Source organism: Salmo trutta, chromosome 10 (assembly GCF_901001165.1).
Source record: "Salmo trutta chromosome 10, fSalTru1.1, whole genome shotgun sequence".
Taxonomy (NCBI): Eukaryota; Metazoa; Chordata; class Actinopteri; order Salmoniformes; family Salmonidae; genus Salmo; species Salmo trutta.
In genome coordinates this window covers 13635521-13663297 of record NC_042966.1, presented here as the reverse complement: position 1 = coordinate 13663297, position 27777 = coordinate 13635521, and the positions used below count along the sequence as shown (strand labels likewise).

Sequence of the window (27777 nt, the reverse complement as noted above, 5' to 3'; positions counted from 1 at the left end):
CATGCTCATAAAAAAAACAATCATCCTCCCTTTGGGGGATTTTGGAGATCTGGTCATCATTTAAGGGCGCTCTCCGCGAATACGGTGGGCCAGCTGGATGTCCTTGGGCATGATGGTCAACCTCTTGGCATGGATGGCGTACAGGTTGGTGTCCTCGAACAGGCCGACCAGGTAAGCCTCGCTAGCCTCCTGCAGGGCCATCACGGCGGAGCTCTGGAAGCGCAGGTCGGTCTTGAAGTCCTGAGCGATTTCTCTCACCAGGTGCTGGAAGGGCAGTTTGCGGATGAGCAGCTCAGTGGACAACACATCCGCCACACTGATCCTCAACACAGGGGCCCCTCAGGGGTGCGTGCTCAGTCCCCTCCTGTACTCCCTGTTCACTCATGACTGCACGGCCAGGCATGACTCCAACACCATCATTAAATTTGCTGATGACACAACAGTGGTAGGCCTGCTCACTCACAACGACGAGACAGCCTATAGGGAGGAGGTCAGAGACCTGGCCGTGTGGTGCCAGGACAACAACCTCTCCCTCAACGTGATCAAGACAAAGGAGATGATTGTGGACTACAGGAAAAAAAGGACAGATCATGCCCCCATTCTCATTGACGGGACTGTAGTGGAGCAGGTTGAGAGCTTCAAGTTCTTTGGTGTCCACATCACCAACAAACTAACATGGTCCAAGCACACCTAGAAAGTCCTGAAGAGGGCACGACAAAACCTACTCCCCCTCAGGAGACAAAACATTTGGCATGGGTCCTCAGATCCTCAAAAGGTTCTACAGCTGCACCATCGAGAGCATCCTGACTGGTTGCATCACTGCCTGGTATGGCAACTGCTTGGCCTCCGACCGCAAGGCACTACAGAGGGTAGTGCGAACGTCCCAATACATCACTGGGGCTAAGCTTCCTGCCATCCAGAACTTCTATACCAGGCGGTGTCAGAGGAAGGCCCAAAAAATTGTCAAAGACTCCATCCATGCTCGTCATGAGTGTTCTCTCTGCTACTGCATGGCAAGGGGTATCGAAGTCTATGTCCAAGAGGCTTCTAAATAGCTTCTACCCCCAAGTCGTTAGACTCCTGAACATCTAATCAAATGGCTACCTAGACTATTTGCATTGCCCCCCCTCTTTTACACCGCAGCTACTTTCTGTTGTTACCATCTATGCAAAGTGTGGCAGACCAGGGGTATCCTGTATCCTGTCGGGCACACAAACTCAACTCCCTTGTCTTAGCTCGGGCACTGCCTCCAACTACACGGAAGTCACCTTACTTCCCCCAGTCCTTCCCTGTGTGCTGCCCTTCTGGCAGCTTTATGGGGCTTGTACAGCTGGTGAGCAATCAGCCCTTGATTACTCACCAACTCCCCCAATCAGCCCCAATTAGTCCTGGGCGGAGAGCCCGTCGAGACCTGGCATGTCCAGCAGATGGAGCCATCGCCTTGTGATGTATACCTCGTCTGTCACCAGGCCTCGACGAGTCTCCCCCTGGTGGCTGACCTGCTGTACGCCACAAAAGTCACTTTAATAACTCTACCTACATGTACAACTAACCCGTGCCCCCGCACATTGACTCTGCACTGGTACCCCCACGTGTATAGACTCGTTATTTTACCGCTGCTCTTTAATTACTTGTTACTTTTATTTCTTATTCTTATTCATATTTTTTTGAACTGCATTGTGGTTAGGGGCTCTAAGTAAGCATTTCACTGTAAGGTGAACACCTGTTGTTTTCAGCGCATGTGACTAATACAATTTGATTTGATTTGATCTTCAACGTCACCGACGGCCACTAGCACGCACGTTTTTTCATGGGACCTCGTGTGCATGCTTTTCTGTGTAATTTAAAAAAATATATGTGTATAATAGGAAATACCATAGGCAGCTCCTGAGTTTCAAGTTTATGGAAGCTTACAATTTATCTTACCATTTCTACGGGTCTGCTGCCTGTTATGATTATTTTTAACATGTGCATTTTCGTGTAACAGTTTAATTTCAATAATACTGTTTTTGTTTCTCAAAGTCATTGTCACGTGGTTAATCATAAAAAATCTGAAGTAAAATTGTAAAAATTCAACTAAGGGAAGAGCACCAGCCTCACATGGACACATTGATACACTGTGATCCATTGGCTGTAAGTAAAATATATAGGCCCAAAGCCAACAAATAAAAACAGTAGATACAATCCTCAAGTTATTTCCGGTTCTTTCAAATCACATTCATCTCTCTACTCCGCATGTCTGCCTCACTTTCCATCTGTATTGACTGGAGCTATTGCTAGTGAAGTTCAGGGAGCGGTTGTTGTCCTGGCACCACACTACCAGGTCTCTGACCTCCTCCCTATAGGCTATCTTATCGTCGTTGGTGACAACTGGATCCTGGCCCGTCAGGAAGTCCAGGATCCAGTTGCAGAGGGAGATGTTTAGTCCCAGGCTCCTTAGCTTAGTGATGAGCTTGGAGGGCACTATGGTGTTGAACGCTGAGCTGTAGTTAAAAAACAGCCATACTGTTTCACGTACTGTAGGTGTTCCTTTTGTCCAGGTGGGAAAGGGCAGTGTGGAGTGCAGTATAGATTGCGTCACCTGTGTATCTGTTGGGGCGGTATGCGAATTAGAGTGGGTCCAGGGTGTCTGGGAGGATGGTGTTGTTATGAGCCATGACCAGCCTTTCAAAGCATTTCATGGCTCAGATGTGAGTGCTACAGAGCAATAGTCATTTAGATAGATTATCTCACCTTACGAGGATAACGGCACATAGCCTTTTTCTAAATAGTTTTGTGAGATTGGAGAACACATTGGGATCTTAGACCATTCCTCTATATATAATATTTCCATAGTCATTTAGACAGGTTACCTTGGCATTCTTGGGCACAGGGACTATGGTGGTCTGCTTGAAACATGTAGGTATTTCATACTGGGTCAGGGAGAGGTTGAAAATGTCAGTGAAGACACGTGCCAGCTGGTCAGCTCATGCGTTGAGTACACGCCCTGGTAATCTGTCTGGCCCTGCGGCCTTGTGAATGTTAACCTATTTAAAGGTGTTACTAACATCGTCTACGGAGAACATGATTGCAGAGTCATCTGGAACAGCTGGTGGTCTCATGCATGGTTCAGTGTTGCTAGCCTCGAAGCGTGGATAAAAAGCATTTAGCTCGCCTGGTAGGCTCACGTCACTGGGCAGTTTACGGCCGGGTTTCTCTTTGTAATCCGGGATAATTTGCAAGCCCTGCCACATCCGATGAGCATCAGAGCCAGTGTAGTAGGATTCGATCTTAGTCCTGTTTTAACCATATGTTTCCTCAGTTCCTTTCAAAACGCATCGGAGTAGAGGTTCCAATGTCTCCCACTCGACCCTCCTCCTCGAATGTCCTTTGATAGGAAATGAAAAGGGACAACAGGGATGGAAGAAGCAAGGATTTAACAACGAGTACATTTTCTGTCAGACAAGAGTGAACTGATGTGCAGTGGCTTGCCCTGGTTCTGTCCTCCTCATCCATCCAATCAGTTGGTTCGTGAGGGAATGCACCCACCCTGCTCAGTCCTATTCAGATCTCAGACCACGCAGAGCACTGGAGGGGGGTGAGAGAGAGGGGAAGTCTCTCTGTAAGGGAAATTAAACAGAGCTGCACATAGCTCATGGCTACATCTACTCATCTCTGTGGCTAGAAGTGGCTGTTAGGGTTGAGAGAATAGGTCAGGCTATTGTACTAAGGATGTTGTTGTCCTCATGAAAATAAAAATCACTTGGAAGCATACAAGTGTTCAGGTTTATTTTGTTATTTTGAACTGTTCTCTCGATCCGGCACCTGGCATGTGGATGTGAGCACATGACACCTAAAGAACATATGATTGCTCTGAGCTTTTTTAGTTGACTTGTTTATAACAGCCTTATCTGATGTGAACATGGTGCAGTGCGTGTTGCTTATCATGAGCACTGGTGCCTGAAGTCTGTTCTGTCTTTTCAAGGAAAATATGCTTTTTGCACGCTGAACACTTGTTGCTCCAGCACAATGTGCAATTGTTTATTTTGTGAAATATAGATGCAATTCTGAAAAGGTTATGCTATTGCACCAAGACTTAGAAATGGTAACGAAGGCATACTGTAGGATACCTGTAGGTTGGTGCTATACATAGGGTTAGGGCTTTTATCTGACCACATGACCTAACCAGGAAAGACTCTGAGCCCTAACTATATAGCCCATAACTAGGACCTAGAGGTTTTAGTATCACTTTCTATGAAGCCCATATGCATTATACAGAATTATACTCATAATGCATAATGATAGAGTAATAATGCAATTTAAAGCATATTTATAGACACACATTAAAAACTCATATAGACTCTTAATTCCGTATACAAATACTCCTAATGCATTATAAGTATAATCATAATCACGTGTAATATACATCAACATAGTGCTTCATAATTGCTGGTCGCTTCTTGCTCAAGGATCATACAGCATTATAGGAGCCAGAAATCTTTCTGATTGGGGGGGGGGGGGGGTTCAAATACTTATTTCCCTCATTAAAATGCAAATCAATTTATAACATTTTTGACATGCGTTTTTCTGGATTTTTTTGTTGTTATTCTGTCTCTCACTGTTCAAATAAACCTACCATTAAAATTATAGACTGATCATTTCTTTGTCAGTGGGCAAATGTACAAAATCAGCAGGGGATCAAATACTTTTTTCCCTCACTGTACAGCAGCATATATAATGCAGCGAGCTATGCCGAGAATCCAGTGTATAAATAAACAGTGTAACACAATGCAATGTAGGCTACAGCAGTAGATATATTAGAATGAGTTATGTGAAGAATATAGTATATGAATACACAGCGTGAAAAACGATATAAAAGAAACGGTTCAGGGCATGATATCTCTATAGACATGGGACAGCAGCGTTGGCTGTGTGTGTGTGACAATCATTTAATACCTTGATTACAATGAGGCATTATCACATATGTCTCTTTTTTTATTCATGGGAAAAGATTTGCTAAATTAAACACATTTTTAGCTGAATTTCGTTTTTCACTAAAAACCTTGGGGGCAAAACAAAATCCCTCGGCAGACTTTCAAGGTGGATGGTGGCGCCATCGAGGTAATTGTACCACAAAACTCTTAAAAGAAAACCTGAGAGTAGTTGAATGGGAACACTGGCTTGCAAGAAATCACAGATACAAAAATATAATGTGCATGAGTGTCAGTGACTTTGAAAACATAGTGTAAGCTAAGGCCTTTTCCAATAAAAGTGAGAAAGCTCTTAAGAATTTCATCCTCACATCAAATCAAACCAAATCAAGCTTAATTTATATTGCACATTTCAGACATCAATGCACTGCAATAAGCTTCAAAGAAAAAAAACTAAAAAAAAATATACATAAATAAAAACAGAAATACACTATCTGTACAATAGTCTGTGGACACCCCATTCAAATTAGTTGATTCGGTTATTTCAGCCACAACCGTTACTGACAGGTTTATAACATCGAGCACACAGCCATGTAATCTCCATAGACAAACATTTGCAGAAGAATGGCCTTACTGAAGAGCTTAGTGACATTCAACGTGGCACCGTCATAGGATGCCACCTTTCCAACAAGTCAGTTTGTCAAATTTCTGCACTGCTAGAGCTGCCCCAGTCAACTGTAAGTGCTGTTATTGTGAAGTGGAAACGTCTAGGAGCAACAATGGCTCAGCCACAAAGTGGTAGGCCACACAAGCTCACAGAACGGGACCGCCGAGTGCTGAGGCGCATAAAAATCGTCTGTCCTCGATCGCAACACTCACTACCGAGTTCCAAACTGCCTTTGGAAGCAACGTCAGCACAATAACTTTTCATTGGGAGCTTCATGAAATGGATTTCCATGGCCGAGCAGCTTCACACAAGCCTAAGATCACCATGCGCAATGCCAAGCGTCGGCTGGAGTGGTGTAAAGCTCGCTGCCATTGGACTCTGGAGCAGTGGAAACGCGTTCTCTGGACTGATAAATCAAGCTTCACCATCTGGCAGTCTGATGGACAAATCTGGGTTTGGTGGATGCCAGGGGAACTCTACCTGCCAAAGTGCATAGTGCCAACTGTAAAGTTTGGTGTAGGAGGAATAATGGTCTCGGGCTGTTTTTCATTGTTCGGGCTAGGCCCCTTACTTCCAGTGAAGGAAAATGTAGACTATTCTATGCTTCCAACTTATTTTTCCAGCAATTGTTTACAGACAGATTATTTCACTTAATTCACTGTATCACAATTCCAGTCGGTCAGAAGTTTACATACACTAGGTTGACTGTGCCTTTAAACAGCTTGGAAAATTCCAGACAACGATGTCATGTCTTTAGAAGCTTCTGATAGGCTTACTTGACATCATTTGAGTCAATTGGAGGTGTACCTGTGGATGTATTTCAAGGCCTACATTCAAACTCAGTGCCTCTTTGCTTGACATCATGGGAAAATCAAAAGAAATCAGAAAAATTATTATTATTGTAGACCTCCACAAGTCTGGTTCATCCTTGGGAGCAATTTCCAAATGCCTGAAGGTACCACTTTCATCTGCACAAACAATAGTACGCAAATATAAACACCATGGGACCACGCAGCCGTCATGGCGTCTCAGGAAGGAGACGCATTCTGTCTCCTAGAGATGAACTTACTTTGGTGCGAAAAGTGCAAATCAATCCCAGAACAACAGCAAAGGACCTTGTGAAGATGCTAGAGGAAACAGGTACAAAAGTATCTATATCCACAGTAAAACAAGTCCTATATCGACATAACCTGAAAGGCCGCTCAGCAAGGAAGAAGCCACTGCTCCAAAACCACCCTAAAAAACCCAGACTACGGTTTGCAACTGCACATGGGGACAAAGATCGTATTTTTTGGAGAAATGTCCTCTGGTCTGACGAAACAAAAATAGAACTGTTTGGCCATAATGACCATCATTATGTTTGGAGGAAAAAGGGGGAGGCTTGCAAACCGAAGAACACCATCCCAACCATGAAGCACAGGGGTGGCAGCATCATGTTGTGGGGGGGGGCTTTGGGACTGGTGCACTTCACAAAATAGATGGCATAATGAGGAAGGTAAATTATCTGGATATATTGAGGCAACATCTCAAGACATCAGTCAGGAAGTTAAAACTTGTTCGCAAATGGGTCTTCCAAATGGACAATGCTTGCATGCTTCCAAAGTTGTGCCAAAATGGCTTAAGGACAACAAAGTCAAGGTATTGGAGTGGCCATCACAAAGCCCTGACCTCAATCCCATAGAAAATGTGTGGGCAGAACTGAAAAAGTGTGTGCAAGCAAGGAGGCCTACAAACCTGACTCAGTTACACAGCTCAAACCTGACTCAGTTACACAACGATGCACCACTTAGGACAAAACATTTCCATTCTCCATTTGGACTATTAATGTTCATACAATGTGCAGAATTGCCAATTGTAAGATTTTGTGGCAATTTATGTTATGCGATATTACGTTATGTTATGTTATATTATGTTATGTGATATTATGTTATATTATGTTTTGTTATGTTATATTATATTATGTTTTGTTATGTTATATTATGTTATGTTATATTATGTTATATTATGTTTTGTTATATTGTGTTTTGTTTTGTTTTCTTTTGTTGTCTTGTCGTGTCGTGTTATGTTATGTTTTGTTATATTATGTTATATAATTGTATAGTAACAGCTTATGGTGTATTATTTCTCTCTGCCTTAGGCATTTCATCCCTTTACCTAAAGCAATCAAAGATGACTTTACAGTATGCTGCAATAAAGATTTTGATTTAGTAACAATGACAAAAAAATGTGAAATGCATCACACTGGTAGTCATTGTAATTATGATTCCACTTATAATGCATTAGGAGTATTGGTTAATGGAATTATGAGTCTATATATGAGTCTATAACTATGCTTATAACGCATTACTACTCTATCATAGTGCATTATGAGTACAACTATAATGCATATAGTTTCATATTTTTATTTATTATTATTATTTATTTAACTAGGCAAGTCAGTTAAGAACAAATTCTTACTTTCAATGACAGCCTAGGAACAGTGGGTTAACTGCCTTGTTCAGTGGCAGAACAACAGATTTGTACCAAGTCAGCTCGGGGATTCGATCTTGCAACCTTTCGGTCCAATGCTCTAACCACAAGGCTACGCTGCCGCCCCAAAAGAAGGGTGACCGTTCTTTTCTGTGTAGGTCACGGTGCCATGAAAAATTCAGGGACCTTCCTATATGGCAAACTACATTCAACCCTGTCTGGTTCTTATATTTAGAGTGGACATTGAGCACATTCACACTTTCCCTTCTTTCTGGCACATGAAAGACCTCTAAACAAATCTACCTGATTTATGGTCTGACAGCATGTGTCTGGCCATTACTCTGTGTATCCGATCCCCTGGAGTCAAATGTACTGTAGGTTGTGCACGGTCTCAACTCCACTCCAATTCCTCACAAGAGCCCAGCTTGCATGAGTCAGGTACTATGAAATAATTTAAGGACATGCTTGTGTCTTTCCTGTGTATTGTTTGTGGAGGAAGGAGTTATTGTGTTATGGCTCAGATTCATTTCATGGTATCAGCTTTGAATGTGCGTAAATGGATGTTATGGCTTTTGGCACTGTATGCATGCCTATGCTGGCATGCATGTTTTCTCAGTGCACAAAAGCTAAGTCCTTTTCCAATAAAAAAAGGAAAAACTCTGGTTGGTTGTTGGAAATCATAATCAGATAAACATTTTAATCTTCCACCTAAATGGCCAGAGAGAGCCCTTTCAAGCTTGAGACTTATTAATAGCAGGTTGTTATGTAAACCATATTTGGAAACAGTTACGGCCAAGTATCAGCCTCCTGGCATCAAAATATAGCTCTTTGGCCAAGCACAGCAGTGGTAGGTTTTGCATTGAAAGAAAGATGCATATGCAGAAAATAACCCCATAGCTTATGTAAAATATGGTGGTGGATCTTTGCTGTTATGGGGCTATTTTGCTTCCCTTGTTAAGGTCAACAGCATCAGAATCTTTACCCAGTACCAGGACATTTTAGCCCAAAACATGGTTGCCTCTGCAAGGAGGCCGAAACTTGGCTGCATGTGGATATTCCAGCAAGACAATAACCCCAGGCAGACATCAAAATCCGCAAAGAAATGGTTAATTGACCACAATATTAACATTTTGCAATGGCCATCTCAGTCTCCGGATTTTAACCCCATTGAAAACCTGTGGTTTGAATTGAAGAGGGTTTCAGACAAAGGATATTAAGGATCTGGAAATATTCTGTATGGAGGAATGATCTAAGATCCCTCCCAATGTGTTCTCCAATCTCATAAAACATTTTAGAAAAAGGCTCAGTGTCATCATTCTAGCAAGGTGAGGTAACCTGTCTCAGTAACTATTTCCCCGTAGCAGTCACATCTGTAGCCATGTAATGCTTTGAAAGGCTGGTCATGGCTTACATCAACACCATCATCCCAGACAGCCTGGACCCACTCCAATACGCATACAGCCCCAACAGATCCACAGATGACGCAATCTCTACTACGTTTCACACTGCAATAACTGGTAACCCAAAACACTGAACGGGTGACAGGTTAGTGGAGGAGTGACGGAGTGAGTTCTGGGCCAACTCTGCCCATGGAATGTACCTCGCCCACTCCTCTGGCCGGTCCTGGCAATACGCCCGCAGAAACCTGCCCACCTCCTGGTTCACCCTCTCCGCCTGCCCATTACTCTCGGGGTGATAACCGGAGGTCAAGCTGACCGAGACCCCCAGACGCTCCATAAACGCCTTCCATACCCTGGACGTGAACTGGGAACCTCGATCAGAGACAATGTTCTCCGGCACCCCATAGTGCCGGAAGACGTGGGTAAATAGGGCCTCCGCAGTCTGTAAGGCCGTAGGGAGACCGGGAAACGGGAGGAGACGGCAGGACTTAGAAAACCGATCCACAACAACCAGGACAGTAGTGTTACCCTGAGACGGGGGGAGATCGGTCAGGAAGTCCACTGACAGGTGAGACCATGGCCGTTGTGGAACGGGGGAGGGGCTGTAACTTCCCTCTCAGAAGGTGCCTGGGAGCCTTACTCTGGACGCATACCGAACAGGAAGAGATGTAGAACATAACGTCCTTAGCCAAGGTGGGCCACCAGTACTTCCCCCTGAGACCCCGCACTGTCCTCGCCACACCAGGATGACCCGAAGAGGGTAGTTTGTGGGCCCACCGAATCAATTGATCACGGACACCAAGCGGTACGTACATGCGACCGGTGGGACACTGTGAAGGCGCAGGTTCCACCCTTAACGCCCGCTCGATGTCCGAGTCCACCTCCCATACCACCGGTGCCACCAGCCTAGACGCTGGAATGGTGGGAGTAGGATCGATGGGCCGGTCCTCAGTGTCATAGAGATGGGACAGCGCGTCGGCCTTCGTGTTCAGGGAGCCTGGTCTATAGGAAATGGTGAATCTGAATCGGGTGAAGAACATGGCCCACCTTGCCTGACACGGATTCAGTCTCCTAGCTGCCCGGATATACTCCAGATTCTGTTGGTCGGTCCAGATGAGAAAAGGGTGCTTAGCCCCCTCAAGCCAGTGTCTCCACACCCTCAGGGCTTTTACCACCGCTAACAACTCCCGGTCCCCCACATCATAGTTGCGCTCCGCTGGACTGAGCTTCTTCGAAAAGAATACGCAGGGGCGGAGTTTCGGTGGCGTACCCAAGCGCTGTGATAGCACGGCACCCACCCCAGCCTCGGATGCGTCCACCTCCACTATGAACGCTAGAGAGGGGTCCGGGTGCGCCAACACAGGTGCCTCGGTGAACAGCACCTTCAACCTCTTGAAGGCTCTGTCCGCCTCAGTCGACCACCGCAAACGCACCGGCCCCCCTTCAGCAGTGAGGTAATGGAAGCCGCTACCTGGCCAAAACCCCGGATAAACCTCCGGTAGTAATTGGAACCGCTGCACTTCCTTCACTGTGGTTGGAGTCGGCCAATTACGCACGGCCTTAACGCGGTCACACTCATCACCACCCCCGTGGTGGAAATGCCAGGAACCCAGGAAGGAGACGGCTCGTTTGGAGAACACCCACTTCTCAGCCTTGACGTATAGGTCCTGCTCCAGCAATCTCCCAAGCACCTTGCGCACCAGAGACACATGCGCGGCGCGGGTGGCGGAATATATCAGAATATCATCGATATAGACAACCACTCCTTGCCCGTGCAGGTCCCTGAGAATCTCGTCTACAAAGAATTGAAAGACGGCTGGAGCATTCTTTAACCCATACGGCATGACGAGGTACTCATAATGGCCCGATGTGGTACTAAATGCGGTTTTCCACTCGTCTCCATCTCGAAAACGCACCAGGTTATACGCGCTCCTCAGGTCCAGTTTTGTGAAGAACCTTGCTCCGTGAAATGATTCCACCGCCGTAGCGATGAGAGGTAGCGGGTAACTAAACCCCACCGTGATAGCATTTAGACCTCTGTAATCAATGCACGGACGCAGACCTCCCTCCTTTTTCTTCACAAAAAAGAAACTCGAGGAGACGGGTGAAATGGAGGGCCGAATGTACCCCTGTCCCAGAGATTCCGTGACATATGTCTCCATAGCCAACGTCTCCTCCTGTGACAGTGGGTACACGTGACTCTTGGGAAGCGCAGCGTTTACCTGGAGATCTATCGCACAATCCCCCTGTCGATGAGGTGGTAATTTGGTCGCCCTCTTCTTACAGAAAGCGATCACCAAATCGGCATATTCAGGGGGAATGCGCACAGTGCAAACCTGGTCTGGACTCTCCACCGACGTGGCACCTATGGAAACCCCCATACACCTCCCTGAACACTCCTCTGACCACCCCTGGAGAACCCCCTGTCTCCACGAAATCCTGGTATTGTGACTAGCCAGCCAGGGAACCCCCAGCACCACCGGAAATGCAGGCGAATTGATAAGGAAGAGACTAATCCGTTCCTTATGATTCCCCTGAGTTATCATGTGCAGTGGAACCGTGGCCTCCCTGACCAACCCTGACCCTAATGGCCTGCTATCTAAGGAGTGCACGGGGAAGGGGGGATCTATCGGCACTAGCGGAATGCCCAGTTTGATGGCGAGTCCGCGATCCATAAAGTTCCCAGCTGCGCCTGAATCGACTAGCGCCTTATGCTGTGAAGAGGGAGAAAAATGAGAAGAAAAAAAATGAATACGAACATGTGACCGACGGGGGGTTCTGGGTGAGTTTGGTGCTGACTCACCTGGGGTGACCGAGAAGTGTTTTACCTGCCCTCTCGACTCCCAGACTGGCTCCTCCAGCACCGGTCGGCCGTGTGTCCTCTCCGACCACAGCTGGTGCAGGAGGAGCCTCCTCCTCCGGTACCCCTCGGCACGGCGCCCCCTAACTCCATAGGAATAGGGGCGGGAGTGCACGGAGGTGGAACAGACAGGACCATTTCCGAACGCCTGCGGGCAGCCAGCAGATTGTCCAGTCGGATAGACATGTCTATAAGCTCGTCGAGAGAGAGAGAGAGCGGTGTCCCGACAAGCTAGCTCCCTGCGGACATCCTCCCGGAGACTACACCGGTAATGGTCTATCAGGGCCCTGCCGTTCCACCCTGCCCCAGCAGCCAAGCCAAGAACTCCAGCGCGAATCCTGCACACTCCTCGTCTCCTGCCTGAGGTGGAATATCCACTCTCCCGGGTATTCTCTCTCTCTCTGGGTAGTGATCCCTCGCCGAGTCCGGACCATTCCAGACTGAGTTAGCCCACTCCAGAGCTCGACCCGTCAGGCAGGAAACGAGGACACTCACACTCTCCTCCCACGAGGGAGTAGGTCTCACGGTAGCCAGGTACAGCTCGAGCTGGAGCAGAAATCCCTGGCACCCAGCCGCCGCTCCATCATAGTCCCTCAGGAGCGCTAGATGAAACGCGCCAGAGCCGGACGCAGGGGGAGGAGGAGGTGGATGAGTCGGAGGAGCCGGAGGTGGAGAGAGGAGACCATCGGTCCATCCTCTCCATCATCTGTTCCATCGCTGATCCAATCCGATGGAGAACTGAGGTTGTGATGGAGAACGCGTTCCTCCATCGAGGGAAGGGGGTTGGCAGCTGCTCCTGCTGACTCCATTAGTGGTGGGGGATTCTGTAAGGCTTGGGTGTAGTGGGTGAGGAGTCAGGTGCAGGAAGCAGAGAATACGGGGTAGTGTTTTTTAATGAACACAACGGCGAACACAAGCCACCCCAACAGCAATCCGAGCGCATACGAAACCAAAATGCCCCAAACACAGGGGACAGAAAATAGTCAGCGCAAACACGCACTAGCACCATAAACACAAAATGATCGTGTACATAAGCAATACACAGAATAATAATCCTGCACACAGAGCAGGCGGGCCTACTGGCTAAAATAGCCCAGCTAATCAGCCCAATCAAAAACAGGTGCACACAATAAACGGAAAGGGGGAAAAGGGAATCAGTGGCAGCTAGTAGGCCGGTGACGACGACCGCCAAGCGCCACCCGAGCAGGAAGGGGAGCCATCCTTCGGTATGAGTCGTGACATTACTTTACTTTTAGATGTGTGTGTATTGTTGTGAATTGTTAGATACTACTGCACTGTTGCAGCTAGGAACACAAGCATTTCGATACACCCGCAATAACATCTGCTAAATATGTGTATGTGACTAATATTATTTTATTTTATTTTATTTTATACACATACATACTGATGCCACACACACACACACACACACACACACACACACACACACACACACACACACACACACACACACACACACACACACACTTTCAAATATACTGTTGCTGCTGCTAGTCACTTTACCCCTACCTATACAGAATGTACAGTACATATCTGCCTCAGTTACCGCGTACCCCTGCACATCCACTCGGTACTGGTACTCCCTGTATATAGCCATCTTTATTTTCTTCTCCCTATAAATAGCCATGTTATTTTTACTCTTTATTTTGTATTTGTTATTCAATGTGTCACTATTTACATTTTGTATTTTATGTTTTATCTTATCTTTAACTCTGCATTGTTGGAAAAGGACCCGTAAGTAAGTATTTCACCATTATTCTAAACCTGTTGTCTACAAAGCAAGCACGTGACAAATACAACTTGATTGATTGATATTGAAAGGTATTGACAACAGGTGTCACGCCCTGACCTTAGAGAGCCTTTCTATTTCTCTATTTGGTCAGGTCAGGGTGTGATTTGGGTGGGCAATCTAGTTTTCTTATTTCTTTGTTTGGCCGGGTATGGTTCCCAATCAGAGGCAGCTGTCTATCGTTGTCTCTGATTGGGGATCATACTTAGGCAGCCTTTTCCCCACCTGTGTTTGTGGGTAATTATTATTTCTGTGAGTGTTTTGTGTGCACCACGGTTGCGTCACGTTCTTGTTCTGTTTGTTTGTGTAAGGTTCACTTCGATTAAAGGATGTGGAATTACATGCACGCTGCGCCTTGGCTTATTTATGACAGGGAGTTTGAAGACAGTGAATGTGACAACAGGGGTGCCAATAATTTTGAGAATTGTTTTATTTAGTTGTTAAACAAGTTGTAGAAATATAATATCTTTTTTTTTAAGCATACAATATAGCTCAGTATTTGTACTTATTTTAAACAGTCTTTTTTTGCTCCTCTTTATCAAGGGTGCCAATAATAATGGAACTGACTGTGCATGGTTAGAGTAAATGCTTCCATACTAATGTACGAGTGAATCAACAGATCAAAACATGGATACCACCTGGATACTGCTCTTGACAGTGGTCAAGGACTAGTGACAAATGGTACTGTAGAATTAACACATTATTCAGTAGCTTCCAATGCTTATTGAAAAGAAGAGGTCATGCACGACATTCCAGCGAAGCTATTTATAACTCTATCTCGCCTGTGGCGGGAGAGTTATAAAACCCATTTCCTGCTTGGACTTAGATCAAAATTGCTATCTCTCAGGCCAGGTAAAGGCCTGAAAACCGAACAAAGGTATCAAATCCACACCCACTTTCAGAGTCTGAACTAGATCACACCATTGACATGGTTGGATGGATGACATTAATTCAACAGTTTGATGGTGAAAGGACGATCTAGACGTTCTGTCATTTTCTTCATCTGACAAGACTCATTCACTTTGAGGCACACATCTGAATGAATCATTTTAGAAACGGGAAAGTTTCCAAGACATGTCTGTCACCCCACGTTCATCACCGCCTCTGTGGCTGGGCAGCACAGTCAGAAAGGATAGAGTGCTCAGTGAAGAACACACGCTGGGAATGCACTCGCTTAGTCACTCATTCACACCCATCCCTTTAAGTGCTGTGCAGGCCTGAGGGTGGAGCAGAGGGTGCTCTCAGATTCTGCTCTTAAAGGCTGGTCTGCCTTTCTCTCTCTCTCTCTCTCTCTCTCTCTCTCTCTCTCTCTCTCTTTCTCTCTCTCTCTCTCTCTCTCTCTCTCTCTCTCTCTCATATATCTGCTGTTGTGGGTACAAGAGTGCAGAGAGTCAGGTCATGTCAAAACAACAATGGAGCCTTGCTTTACACCTTAACCTTCATGTCCACAAGCTACAAAACATCTGCATCAAAGAGGTAATAAGGTGAATACTGTACTGTCATCTCCATGTAGACAATATCTGCTGCATCACAGATTGGTGATAGGTCTCCTGTTAATCCCACATCCACACCCCCCCCCCCCCCTGATTCTCGATCTGGCCCCGTTATAGAGGTTGTTTTCCTGTCTGAGCTCGTCATCTACTGTGTGTTTGCTTAATCAGGAAGCTCTTGTTTTGAACACCACTGGTAGATATGTAAACATCACTGCGGATAAGTTATTTTGACTCTCCGTAACATAGCGATGGCTTTTGATGGCCTTCGATATTGTACACCATAAGATGTATTTTTCAGTCGATAGCTGTTACGGTATGAAATGTATTTAGGTTATGGGGTAGCTAAGTGTAAAAACGGTCAGCTCATCTCCTTTCCAAGACCCCAACTTTCTTTTGGTTTTCATATTGAACCAAGGTCACGCCAAATCATCGTTATTTTATTAGCCAATAAGCAGCCTATTTTCCCGGCACTTAGCATAGGACCCGACCTAGCAGCGCCTCAGTCAGTCAGTAGTTTCTATTACGATGACCAACCGATTTACCCTCCTGCTTATTCTACCTCCTTAAAGAAAAATTGCTTTTATTTTCTGATGTTTGTTGTGTGTGCAGCTAAATAACCCACATTTGTATCAGAGTGGTGTTGTATGTGTGTGTGTGTGTGGATCTTCATTAAACCCCTGAACTGGAACTAATGCTTCCTGAATGGACACCCTGTGGTGGTTGCTACCGGCCTAAAATCCAGCACCTGTGTTTTTATCCCTTTTTATTTGTCCTACGAACTCATAAACAACCCATATTTTTCACTAAGGCTATATGCTATCTTTTACTATGATAAAAACATACATTGCGTTATCTGTACTCTGTAGGCTATTATTTATACCCAGAATACATGTTACAGTTTAATGTTTATCATTACAAGTCATGTCAAAAGAGAGCTTATCCCACTGGGCAAAAACTGGTTGAATCAAACATTATTTCCATGTCATTTCAACCAAAAAATTCAACGTGGAAAACTGATTGGATTGGAAAAAAATCATCAACATAAGGGAATTTCTTATTTTTTTTCTTCCAACTTTAGCAGTCAAAAGTTTGGACACATTACTCATTCCAGGCCTTTTCTTTATTTTTACTATTTTCTACATTGTAGAATAATAGTGAAGACATCAACACAATGAATTAACACATATGGAATCATGTACTAACCAAAAAAAGTGTTAAACAAATCAAAATATACTTTATATTTTAGATTCTTCAAAGTATCCACCCTTTGACTTGATGACAGATTGGTGATGCAGACTTGATGCAAAATCTGGACCCCTACAAATCAGCCGGGCTAGACAATCTGAAATTGTTGCAACCCCTATTACTAGCCTGTTCAACCTCTCTTTCGTATCGTCTGAGATTCCCAAAGATTGGAAAGCTGCCGCGGTCATCCCCCTCTTCAGAGGGGGTGACACTCTAGACCCAAACTGCTACAGACCCATATCTATCCTACCCTGTCTTTCTAAGGTCTTCGAAAGCCAAGTTAACAAACAGATTACTGACCATTTCGAATCCCACCGTACCTTCTCCGCTATGCAATCTGGTTTCAGAGCTGGTCATGGGTGCACCTCAGCCACGCTCAAGGTCCTAAACGACATCACAACCGCCATCGATAAGAGACATTACTGTGCAGCCGTATTCATCGACCTGGCCAAGGCTTTCGACTCTGTCAATCACCACATTCTTATTGGCAGACTCGACAGCCTTGGTTTCTCAAATGATTGCCTCGCCTGGTTTACCAACTACTTCTCTGATAGAGTTCAATGTGTCAAATCGGAGGGCCTGATGTCCAGACCTCTGGCAGTCTCTATGGGGGTGCCACAGGGTTCAATTCTCGGGCCGAATCTCTTCTCTGTATACATCAATGATGTCGCTCTTGCTGCTGGTGATTCTCTGATCCACCTCTACGCAGACGACACCATTCTGTATACTTCTGCCCCTCTTTGAACACTGTGTTAACTAACCTCCAGACGAGCTTCAATTCCATACAACTCTCCTTCCGTGGCCTCCAACTGCTCTTAAATGCAAGTAAAACTAAATGCATGCTCTTCAACCGATCGCTGCCAGTACCTGTCCGCCCGTCCAGCATCACAACTCTGGACGGTTCTGACTTAGAATATGTGGACAACTACAAATACTTAGGTGTCTGGTTAGACTGTAAACTCTCCTTCCAGACTCACATTAAGCATCTCCAATCCAAAATTAAATCTAGAATCAGCTTCCTATATCGCAACAAAGCATCTTTCACTCATGCTGCCAAACATACCCTCGTAAAACTGACCATCCTACCGATCCTCGACTTCGGCGATGTCATCTATAAAATAGCCTCCAACACTCTACTCAACAAATTGAAGGCAGTCTATCACAGCGCCATCCGTTTTGTCACCAAAGCCCCATACACTACCCATCACTGCGACCTGTACGCTCTCGTTGGTTGGCCCTCGCTTCATACTCGTCTCCAAACCCACTGGCTACAGGTTATCTACAAGTCTCTGCTAGGTAAAGCCCCGCCTTATCTCAGCTCACTGGTCACCATAGCAGCACCCACTCGTAGCATGCGCTCCGGCAGGTATATCTCACTGGTCACCCCCAAAGCCAATTCCTCCTTTGGCCGACCTTTCCTTCCAGTTCTCTGCTGCCAATGACTGGAACGAACTGCAAAAATCACTGAAGCTGGAGACTCATATCCCCCTCACTAGCTTTAAGCACCAGCTGTCAGAGCAGCTCACAGATCACTGAACCTGTACATAGCCCATCTGTAAACAGCCCATCTATCTACCTCATCCCCATACTGTATTTATTTATCTTGCTCCTTTGCACCCCAGTATCTCTACTTGCACATTCATCTTCTGCACATCTACCATTCCAGTGTTTAATTGCTATATTGTAATTACTTCGCCACCATGGCCTATTTATTGCCTCAACTCCCTTATCTTACCTCATTTGCACTCACTGTATGTAGACTTTTAGTTTTCTTTTTTTCTACTGTATTATTGACTGTATGTTTTGTTTATTCCATGTGTAACTCTGTTGTTGTATGTGTCGAATTGCTATGCTTTATCTTGGCCAGGTTGCAGTTGCAAATGAGAACTTGTTCTCAACTAGCCTACCTGGTTAAATAAAGGCGAAATAATAAAAAATAAACAAATGACAGCTTTGCACACTCTTGACATTCTCTTAACCAGCTTCATGAGGTACTCACCTGGAATGCATTTCAATTAACAGGTGTACTTTGTTAAAAGTTAATTTGTGGAATTACTTTCCTTCTTAATTCATTTGAGCCAATCAGCTGTGTTGTGACAAGGTAGGGGTGGTATACAGAAGATAGCCATATTTGGTAAAATACTAAGTCCATATTATGGCAAGAACAGCTCAAATAAGCAAAGAGAAACGACAGTCCATCATTACTTTAAGACATGAAGGTCAGTCAATGCAGAAAAATACAAGAACTTTGTAAGTCTCTTCAAGTACAGTCGCAAAAACCATCAATCGCTCTGATGAAACTGGCTCTCATGAGGACCGCCACAGGAAAGGAAGACCCAGAGTTACCTCTGCTGCAGAGGATAAGTTCATTAGAGTTAACTGCACCTCAGATTGCAGCTCAAATAAATGCTTCACAGAGTTCAAGTAACAGACACATCTCAACATCAACTGTTCAGAGGAGACTGCATGAATCAGGCCTTCATGGTTGAATTGCTGCAAAGAAACCACTACTAAAGGACACCAATAATAATAAGAGACTTGCTTGGGCCAAGAAACACGAGCAATGGACATTAGACCGGTGGAAATCTGTCTGACAAGTCCAAATTTAAGATTTCTGGTTCCAACCGCCTTGTCTTTGTGAGATGCAGAGTAGGTGAACAAATGATCTCCGCATGTGTGGTTCCCACCGTGCAGCATGGAGGAGGAGGTGTAGGGGTGCTTTGCTGGTGACACTGTCAGTGATTTATTTAGAATTCAAAGCACACTTAACCAGCATGGCTACTACAGCATTCTGCAGCGATACGTCATCCCATCTGGTTTGCACTTAGCTGGACTATCATTTGTTTTTCAACAGGACAATGATCCAACACACCTCCAGGCTGTGTAAGGTCTATTTTACCAAGAAGGAGAGTGAAGGAGTGCTGCATCAGATGACCTGGCCTCCACAATCACCCGACCTCAACCCAATTGAGATGGTTTGGGATGAGTTGGACCAGAGAGTGAAGGAAAAGCAGCCAACAAGTGCTCAGCATATGTGGGAACTCCTTCAAGACTGTTGGAAAAGCATTCCAGGTGAAGCTGGTTGAGAGAATGCTAAGAGTGTGCAAAGCTGTCATCAAGGCAAATTTAATTAACTAGCTAGGTCAGTTAAGAACAAATTCTTATTTATAATGACAGCCTACCCGGGCCAAACCCTAACCCCGACGACGCTGGGCCAATCGTGCCCCTCCCTATGGGACTCCCAATCACGGCTAGTTGTAATACTGCCTGGAATCAAACCAGGGTCTGTAGTGACGCCTCTAGCACTGAGATGCAGTGACTTAGACCACTGCGCCACTGGGGAGCCCTCAAAGGGTGGCTACTTAGAACAATCTAAAATATAACATACATTTTCATTTGATTAACACTTTTTTGGTTACTACATAATTCCATATTATGTTTTTTTCCCCTTTATTTTTATTAACAATATTTTCTTTGAATGAGTAGGTGTGTCCAACATTTTGAATGGTACTGTATGTCATCACTGTATGTGGAAAAGAAAATTCTGTTAATAAAAATAAAGGGGAAAAAAACATAGATCCAAGTAGACACAGTAGTAAAACAACACTCTTTCCTTACATAACCTTCTCTTCCTACTTGACCTAATTGGGGCTTGGAAGTCCTCTTAAAAACATTGGTGGAATCTAGAAGAACTCCCTCTTTGAATATAAATGAAAGCCACTAAATTTAACAGGCTATGTCTTTGGCTTTTGGTTTGCTATCTATTCAACAAATGGGGACTATTTGAAACCAGCAATATCTCAATAAAATATAATAAAGTGGCAATCCATAGTTGCTACATCCATTATAAATGATTGAAATATACTCATTGATTCTTGAAGAATATAACTTACAAATGCCCCATGAGCTTAGTTCAACTGTCGTACCCCATCAGAACCCAAAATATAAGCTTGTTTTACCCCAATGTTTGTTAACATTGTAAATTGCAGCTTAACAAACACTTTATACCCTCAAAATATGCTTAAAACTATGATTTGGATATCTTGAATGGTCATTCCTTGCATCAATAGCTATGTCTATGAATTTAAAAGGGGTTACATTTCTTCAGGCCCATCGCTCAGATTTTTACCAAAATACAGAGTAACCGCTTTGTTATTGTTTCAACTCCGGATTGCACCTTTAAATAAGGGTGACCGTTGGGACCCACCCTCTCCCTTTGTCTTCATGTTTGGCCTATAAGCTGTGACTGGGTAAACTCAGTACAAAGTCCAGGATATCATGACATGGTGTATGCCACACATGGTACATAGCACCAGTACTTCCCACATGATACATTCCATTCTCTGGTCTGTAATCAGACTTCAGATCAGGTTCACAGTTGCATGTTTGGAATCATGCCCAATCAAAGATAAACAGCCTAGCACCATCTAAACTTCTAAAGTGTCAATGCTACTCTTTCGAGAGAGATTTTACCCCCATAATTCAAAACGTTCCAGGTCAGGCAGCTTTATCCTTTCCCCTACTTCCTTGGGCAAGGACACAGGGGTTTTCTCGTTTGGGCAAAATACTCTCTCCTCCGTGACCCGAGAAAACCGATAAGTGTTTGAGTGGACGCGGAGTGTGTCAATTCATTAGTAGGCAAACGGTAGAGTGTCCTTCCCTCCTTGATAGCCACCTTTCATTGAAGATACTCATGTGTATTCTACCGCGGAAGAGTTTTTAAATCTGCCACACCGCCTTTGAGTCCGCTTTTGTTTTGTATTGTTTTGTCTATGAAACATATTGCACCACTAACTTCATTTGTTTTGTATTGTTTTATCTATGAAACATATTGCACCACTAACTTAATTTGTTTTGTATTGTTTTATCTATGAAACATATTGCACCACTAACTTAATTTGTTTTGTATTGTTTTATCTATGAAACATATTGCACCACTAACTTAATTTGTTTTGTATTGTTTTATCTATGAAACATATTGCACCACTAACTTAATTTGTTTTGTATTGTTTTATCTATGAAACATATTGCACCACTAACTTCATTTGTTTTGTATTGTTTTATCTATGAAACATATTGCACCACTAACTTCATTTGTTTTGTATTGTTTTATTTATGAAACATATTGCACCACTAACTTCATTAGTTTTGATCACTTTACACATTTATTTTGGGATCCACCCCCTGTAAACATCCTATGCCTAATGAGGCGGGAGTGGAGAACGACCATCTCATTTCAAGCAAGTGTATTACCATTCCACGTTCACTCTCCTCGCCGACTCTCCCCGGTTAACTTTGACCTTTTTCAAAAGGAGGAGAAAGAGGACGAAGGAGGTGAGCGACTCTAATTGAAAAAAGGCCACATATTACCTTACTGGCCTTTAGGTAACCTAGGTCAGGAAGACCCTAAGGACAGTTTTCCCCATCGCACATCGGCTCAAGATCAGGAAAGACACACAACAAAGAACACAACCGATTTGGATGATCAATTCTTGTAAAATACTGTATCTTCATCTCTCACAGTAGCTTTCAAACTGACCATCCATCCCTCAGGGTAAATATAAATGTATAAAGTAAAGCATTTTAGAGGATGAAGAATGTTATTTGGTGAATAATAGCAGCAGAGCTCCTGGTCAACCAGATTTAAGGATGGGGGGATGGAGGTATAGATCGACGGGGGATGGGGTGGGATTATTATGCCCTGATGTTTTCATTAATGGAAAATCCAGGGAGGATTTGGAAAGAATTTAGTGGAGCGTGCCGTTACGCTGAGGCGAAACAGGTGAAGACTTTGGAAGTAAGTTTTCAATTTCCCCTTATTTAATAGGATACCCTGTCATCTCTATGCCAAAGCTCAAGGCTCTGACCAGAGGGTATTCAGACATACCTTGCTATCAATATGAAAGTACTGTAGCTCTCTTATGATAGCCTCTGCAATGAAGGTTTGACCTCTTGAACCGGGTCATATTAGAGTGTACTCTATATCAAACAAGACAAATCCACTATACGCTGTTGAGGGTCTTAAGGCTTTGTATAATCACAATTTAAATAGGGTATGTGCAGCATTTTCATTGAAACAGGCTAACATATGTTAGCTTAGCTTCATTTTGTAGATGATCAGCTGAAGAATCCAATCTTTGTTTGAACAGGCTATAGGTTTATAGTAATATTCAGAGCAAATACAGTAGGCCTATGTGGTTATATCACAGGCTGAAATGAAATATATAAGACTTTCGTCTAGGGTGGTATATTGCTATATACATAAAGACTGATGGCTTTTTTTAAAACAAGTTTATGACAGATGGAGCCTTGTGATTTACAACGTAATGACATGGCTGTGAATCTGATATTGGAAAGAGAGTTATATAAGTGAAAGTTTTTCACGCCCTTTCAAATATTGCACACCCTTTCACATTTTAGAGAATATGATCCAGTCAAATTTATATAATTCAGAAGACTGGGCCCTAGCTACTAAACTTCACTTTTCCTAACTTAACCTAGTTGTAGTTAGTAGTAACTATGGCTCTGAGTTTTCCCTGTTCATATCAGGTCAGTCATGAGAAATCGCAACTTTGAGGATAAACCTCTGCACGTGGCCCTGGAGTTTCCCTGTCTGAGCCTGGGCAAGACAACGATGGTCAGCGTGATAAGCACATTTTAAATTGAGGGAAGAATGGTGTCCCTGTTGGATGATATAATTTCCCTGTTCTCCGTGCTTTCTCTCTCCTCTCCGGTCCTCTTCGCCCACTCCGATGTGGATTTGCAGCAAACGACACACGCTCTGACGCACGTCACAGCCAAGGGATATTCAGCACTAATCCCTGTGCCAGTCCATCAGTTTCAAAACACAAACAAAAAAATGTCCATGTGAAAGGGATGATATGGGGCAATGCCATAGCCACAGAAGAGTGTTTAAAAAAAATGTATAATGAAGAACTCAAGGTGTTACTCAACAATGTTATTTTGGGGAACTCATATGCCTAACTTGCTCATCTACAACAGCCCTGAGATACAGGCTTAATTCTATTTTCTCAGTATTTCCTTGTTCATTGAACATGTGACATGGCTTTTAGAAAGTGCAGTCATGTCCAACTGAAAGCAGCAGGTATGTGCAGTACAGTAGACACCTCAGACTCACTGTGAGACCTAATTATATCAGAAGTCGCTGTGAACTAAGCAGTTTGACACTCATTCCTTTTCATCTCATCTGTCTGGTCTATTGGGCGGGACAGGGTATTGGGCGGCGGTGGGAGGTTCTACTAAACTAACATATGGAATTGTTTTTACAGTAGTCATAGCAAGGATCATTTAGCTATTTGACTTGGAATTTTAGGACTTCTTTTGGTATCACAACAAAATATATACAAAACTGATTTGATAAAACATTGAATTTGGCTTTACATCTATTACCACATAGTAACAGAACCATACATGGAAGGACAGATTAGTCAAAAAATACATAAAAAATAAGTTTGTTTTGAAGTGTCTGTCTGTCCTATATCCTATATAAGAAAGATCAGGAAATTATTATTATTATAATTTGTGTAACCATATATAACTCCCTTTTATTGCACTAAACTACTTCCATCTATACAGTACTTTCAGAAATGATTCACACCCCTTAACTTTTTCCACATTTTGCTGTGTTATAAAGTGGTCAACAATCTAAGAAAAAAAAAAGTATTCAAACCCCCTAGAGTCAATACATGTTAGAATCACCTTTTGGCAGCGATTACATTACATTTCTAGGTAAGTCTCTAAGAGCCTCACCTAGATTGTACAACATTTTCCCATTATTATTTTCAAAAATGTTCAAGCTCTGTCAAATTGGTTGTTAATCATTGCTAGACAACCATTTTACCTCAATTACCTCAACTAACCTGTACCCCTGCACATTGACTCGGTACAGGCACCCCATGTATATTGCCTCGTTATTGTTATTTTATTGTTGCTCTTTTATTTTTTACTTTAGTTTACTTAGTAAATATTTTTCTTAACTGTTATTTTTTATTAAAACTGAGTTGTTGGTTAAGTACTTGTAAGCATTTCACTGTAAGGTCTACACCTACTGTATTCAGTGCATGTGAAAAAGAACATTTGATTTGATTTTCAGGCCTTGCCATAGATTTTCAAGCAGATTGAAGTCAAAACTGTAACTCGGCCACTCAGGAACATTCACTGTCTACTCGGTAAGCAACTCCAGTGTAGATTTGGCCTTGTGTATTAGGTTATTGTCCTGCTGAAAGGTGAATTCATCTCCCAGTGTCTGGTGAAAAGCAGACTGAACTAGATTTTCCTGTAGGATTTTGCAGTGCTTAGCACCATGCCGTTTCCTGAAAAACTCCCTAGTCCTTAACGATGACAAGCATACCTATAACATGATGCAGCCACCACTATCCTTGAAAATGTGGAGAGTGGTACACAGTAATATGTTGTATTGGATTTGCCCCAAACATAACACTCTCTATTCAGGACAAAAATGTAATTGCTTTGCCACATTTCTTTAAATATTACTTTAGTGACTTGTTGCAATCAGGATTCATATTTTCTAATATGTGTAATCTGTACAGGCTTCCTTCTTTTCAATCTGTAAATTATGTAAGTATTGTGGAGTAACTACAATGTTGTTGATCCATCATCAGTTTTCTCCTTTCACTCCGTAACAGTTTTTTCATCATTGGTCTCATGGTGAAATCCCTGAGTGGTTTCCTTCCTCTCTGGTAACTGAGTTAGGAAAGAGGCCTGTATCTTTGTAGTAACTGGGTGTATTGATACACCATCAAAGTGTAATTAATAACTTCACCATGCTCAAAGGAATATTCAATGTCTGCTTTTTGTATATTTACCCATCTACCAAAAGGTGCCCTTCTTTGCAAGGCATTGCAAAACCTCCCTGGTCTTTGTGCTTGAATCTGTGTTTTAAATTCACTGCTCAACTAATGGACCATGTTAAACACTATTGTTGCCCACAGAGTGAGTCCATGCAACTTATTATGTGACTTGTTAAGCACATTTTTACTCCTGAATTTATTTAGGCTGCACTAACAAAGGGGTTGAATACTTATTTACTCAAGACATTCAGCTTTTCATTTTTTATTAATTTGTGCCAACAAAAAAACTGAACATAATTCTACTTTGACATTATGGGGTATTGTGGGTAGGCCAGTGACAAAAACAATCTATATTTAATCCGTTTTAAATTCAGGCTGCAACACAACAAAATGTGGAAAAAGACAAGGGGTATGAATACTTTGAAGGCACTGCAGGCACTGGCTACCTTCAGCAAAACAATGTGTTTGTGGGAGTCTCGTCTTTCCATAGAGGGGTCATATTAGTTTTGCAGGCCAAACCGTTTCGGACGCTACAGACGTTTCCGTGAGAAGTCTCCTGGTCTTACAAACATCGCTGTAGCCCTGTCCCCTTCCACCGCAGATGCGGATGGCCGACATTGGCGGATGCGGCTGATTGAGACGCAGCCCATGCGAAAAACACATATCTCTAGCTTAAAAATAAATATTTGTATAGGGATTTGTGTATTATGCTAATTAGGTGTATGCGGATGCGCGGACATCGACTATAAGGGGGGTTAATGCTTATGGCATGTCGATTTGAAATCAAAGCTCACTCTGACGTTTGGTCATTTAATTTTTAAATACTCCTCTGTCTCCTGTATTCCTTTTAAGCAATAATATAGCATTCTTGCTCAAGAGCCCCGTGACTCTTTCTGCATGGTTTACATCATACTGTTTGTTTACATTCTATTTCCTCATGCGATTTCGACATTCCAAGGTCCCCACTAGACCAGACAGATGTCATGTAGCCTTTTGAGAGTTGAAGAGGTTTGGTTAGTTCTGTACTTTCAGTATATTAAGTTTTAGTTTATGAACATTGTAATGGGAAATAGGCTACACAAAGTTAATACTTTGAAATAAAGAAGATTTCGAAGTACAAGGAAGAGACATTGCCAATTCTTTATATTAGCGTGGGATATCTTTCTCTGTCCAATGTGAGCATACAAACTATTTCATGGTAAACTGCATAAAATAATATCCAACTCTGCATGTAAAGTGTATCTTCACCCTTTTACTTTTGTATAACAATGTTTCTCTGTACAACTATGAGAAGTTACGTACTCTGCAATCCAGGACCCTGGCTAGTGTGAGTGACGGTTGACATTTTGATTATTCTGCCACCATGCCAGGCAGCTGAGGCATGAGCCAAGAATAGGGTCAATTTGCAAGGAAGGAATGGAGACTAGGAAGAAAGCTTGGAAAAAAAGCTCACATTCATTATTGGTGTGCTGTGCTCTATGAATCACTAGTGATGTCGCCTCGTGCCCCCTATGATGTCATTACATTCTATGTGAGTGCTTGACAGCACAACATATAAGAGGAGGATGTTAACATGATCTGGTCACAGCATGTGACTTTAGGACAAAGAAAGTGTTACATATTCAGTGTCCACCTCTTCCGATGATGTACAGTACAGAGACACCTTGGAGATGTTGGGGCCCGCTAACCTGCCCAATGTCACCCACTAGTAACAAAGTAAGGACCATTAAGTAATAGACATTACAATCACACACACACACACACACACACACACACACACACACACACACACACACACACACACACACACACACACACACTTGATGATCGATCAGGAGTCACTAGAATTCACTATAGATGCCATGTTTTGCCTCTATGGGGTAGTGTCTGGTATTTTGGGGGTTGCTTGGAGTTCAGCAAGAATTCTTTAGACGTTGTTTCCCCCAAGTGAATTCTGTCTGACATATAAAACAGTCAGTCACTCTCGTTATCTTGTGCCCTATAGGTATAATCAAGCTTTAGATGTACTTCGAAACAAGCCACTCGTGTCCCTAGTTTCTCTAGGTAGAAGACCTATTTTTGTAAATCGGAA

The 27777-nt window shown here is 43.4% G+C and overlaps 1 protein-coding gene across 1 annotated transcript; it reads right to left on the bottom strand.

Annotated features, from left to right (window-relative positions):
• On the bottom strand, positions 1-26303 carry LOC115200797 (histone H3.3-like). The gene is made up of 2 exons (XM_029763929.1): positions 26224-26303; positions 1-316 (listed from the first exon to the last, which is right to left on the bottom strand). Exons 1-2 carry the CDS (start codon positions 26301-26303, stop codon positions 61-63), a joined length of 336 nt encoding a protein of 111 aa, XP_029619789.1. The 3' UTR covers positions 1-60.
• Between the last annotated feature and the right edge of the window lie 1474 nt (positions 26304-27777).

Excerpts from the sequence above, each read along its gene's own strand:
- LOC115200797 (XM_029763929.1), bottom strand. The coding sequence starts at position 26,303 with ATGTCGGCCATCCGCATCTGCGGTGGAAGGGGACAGGGCTACAGCGAT. Across the intron at positions 317-26,223 it reads AGGAGACTTCTCACGGAAAC|TGTGGCGGATGTGTTGTCCA; the intron begins GTCTGTAGCGTC and ends GTTGAGGATCAG.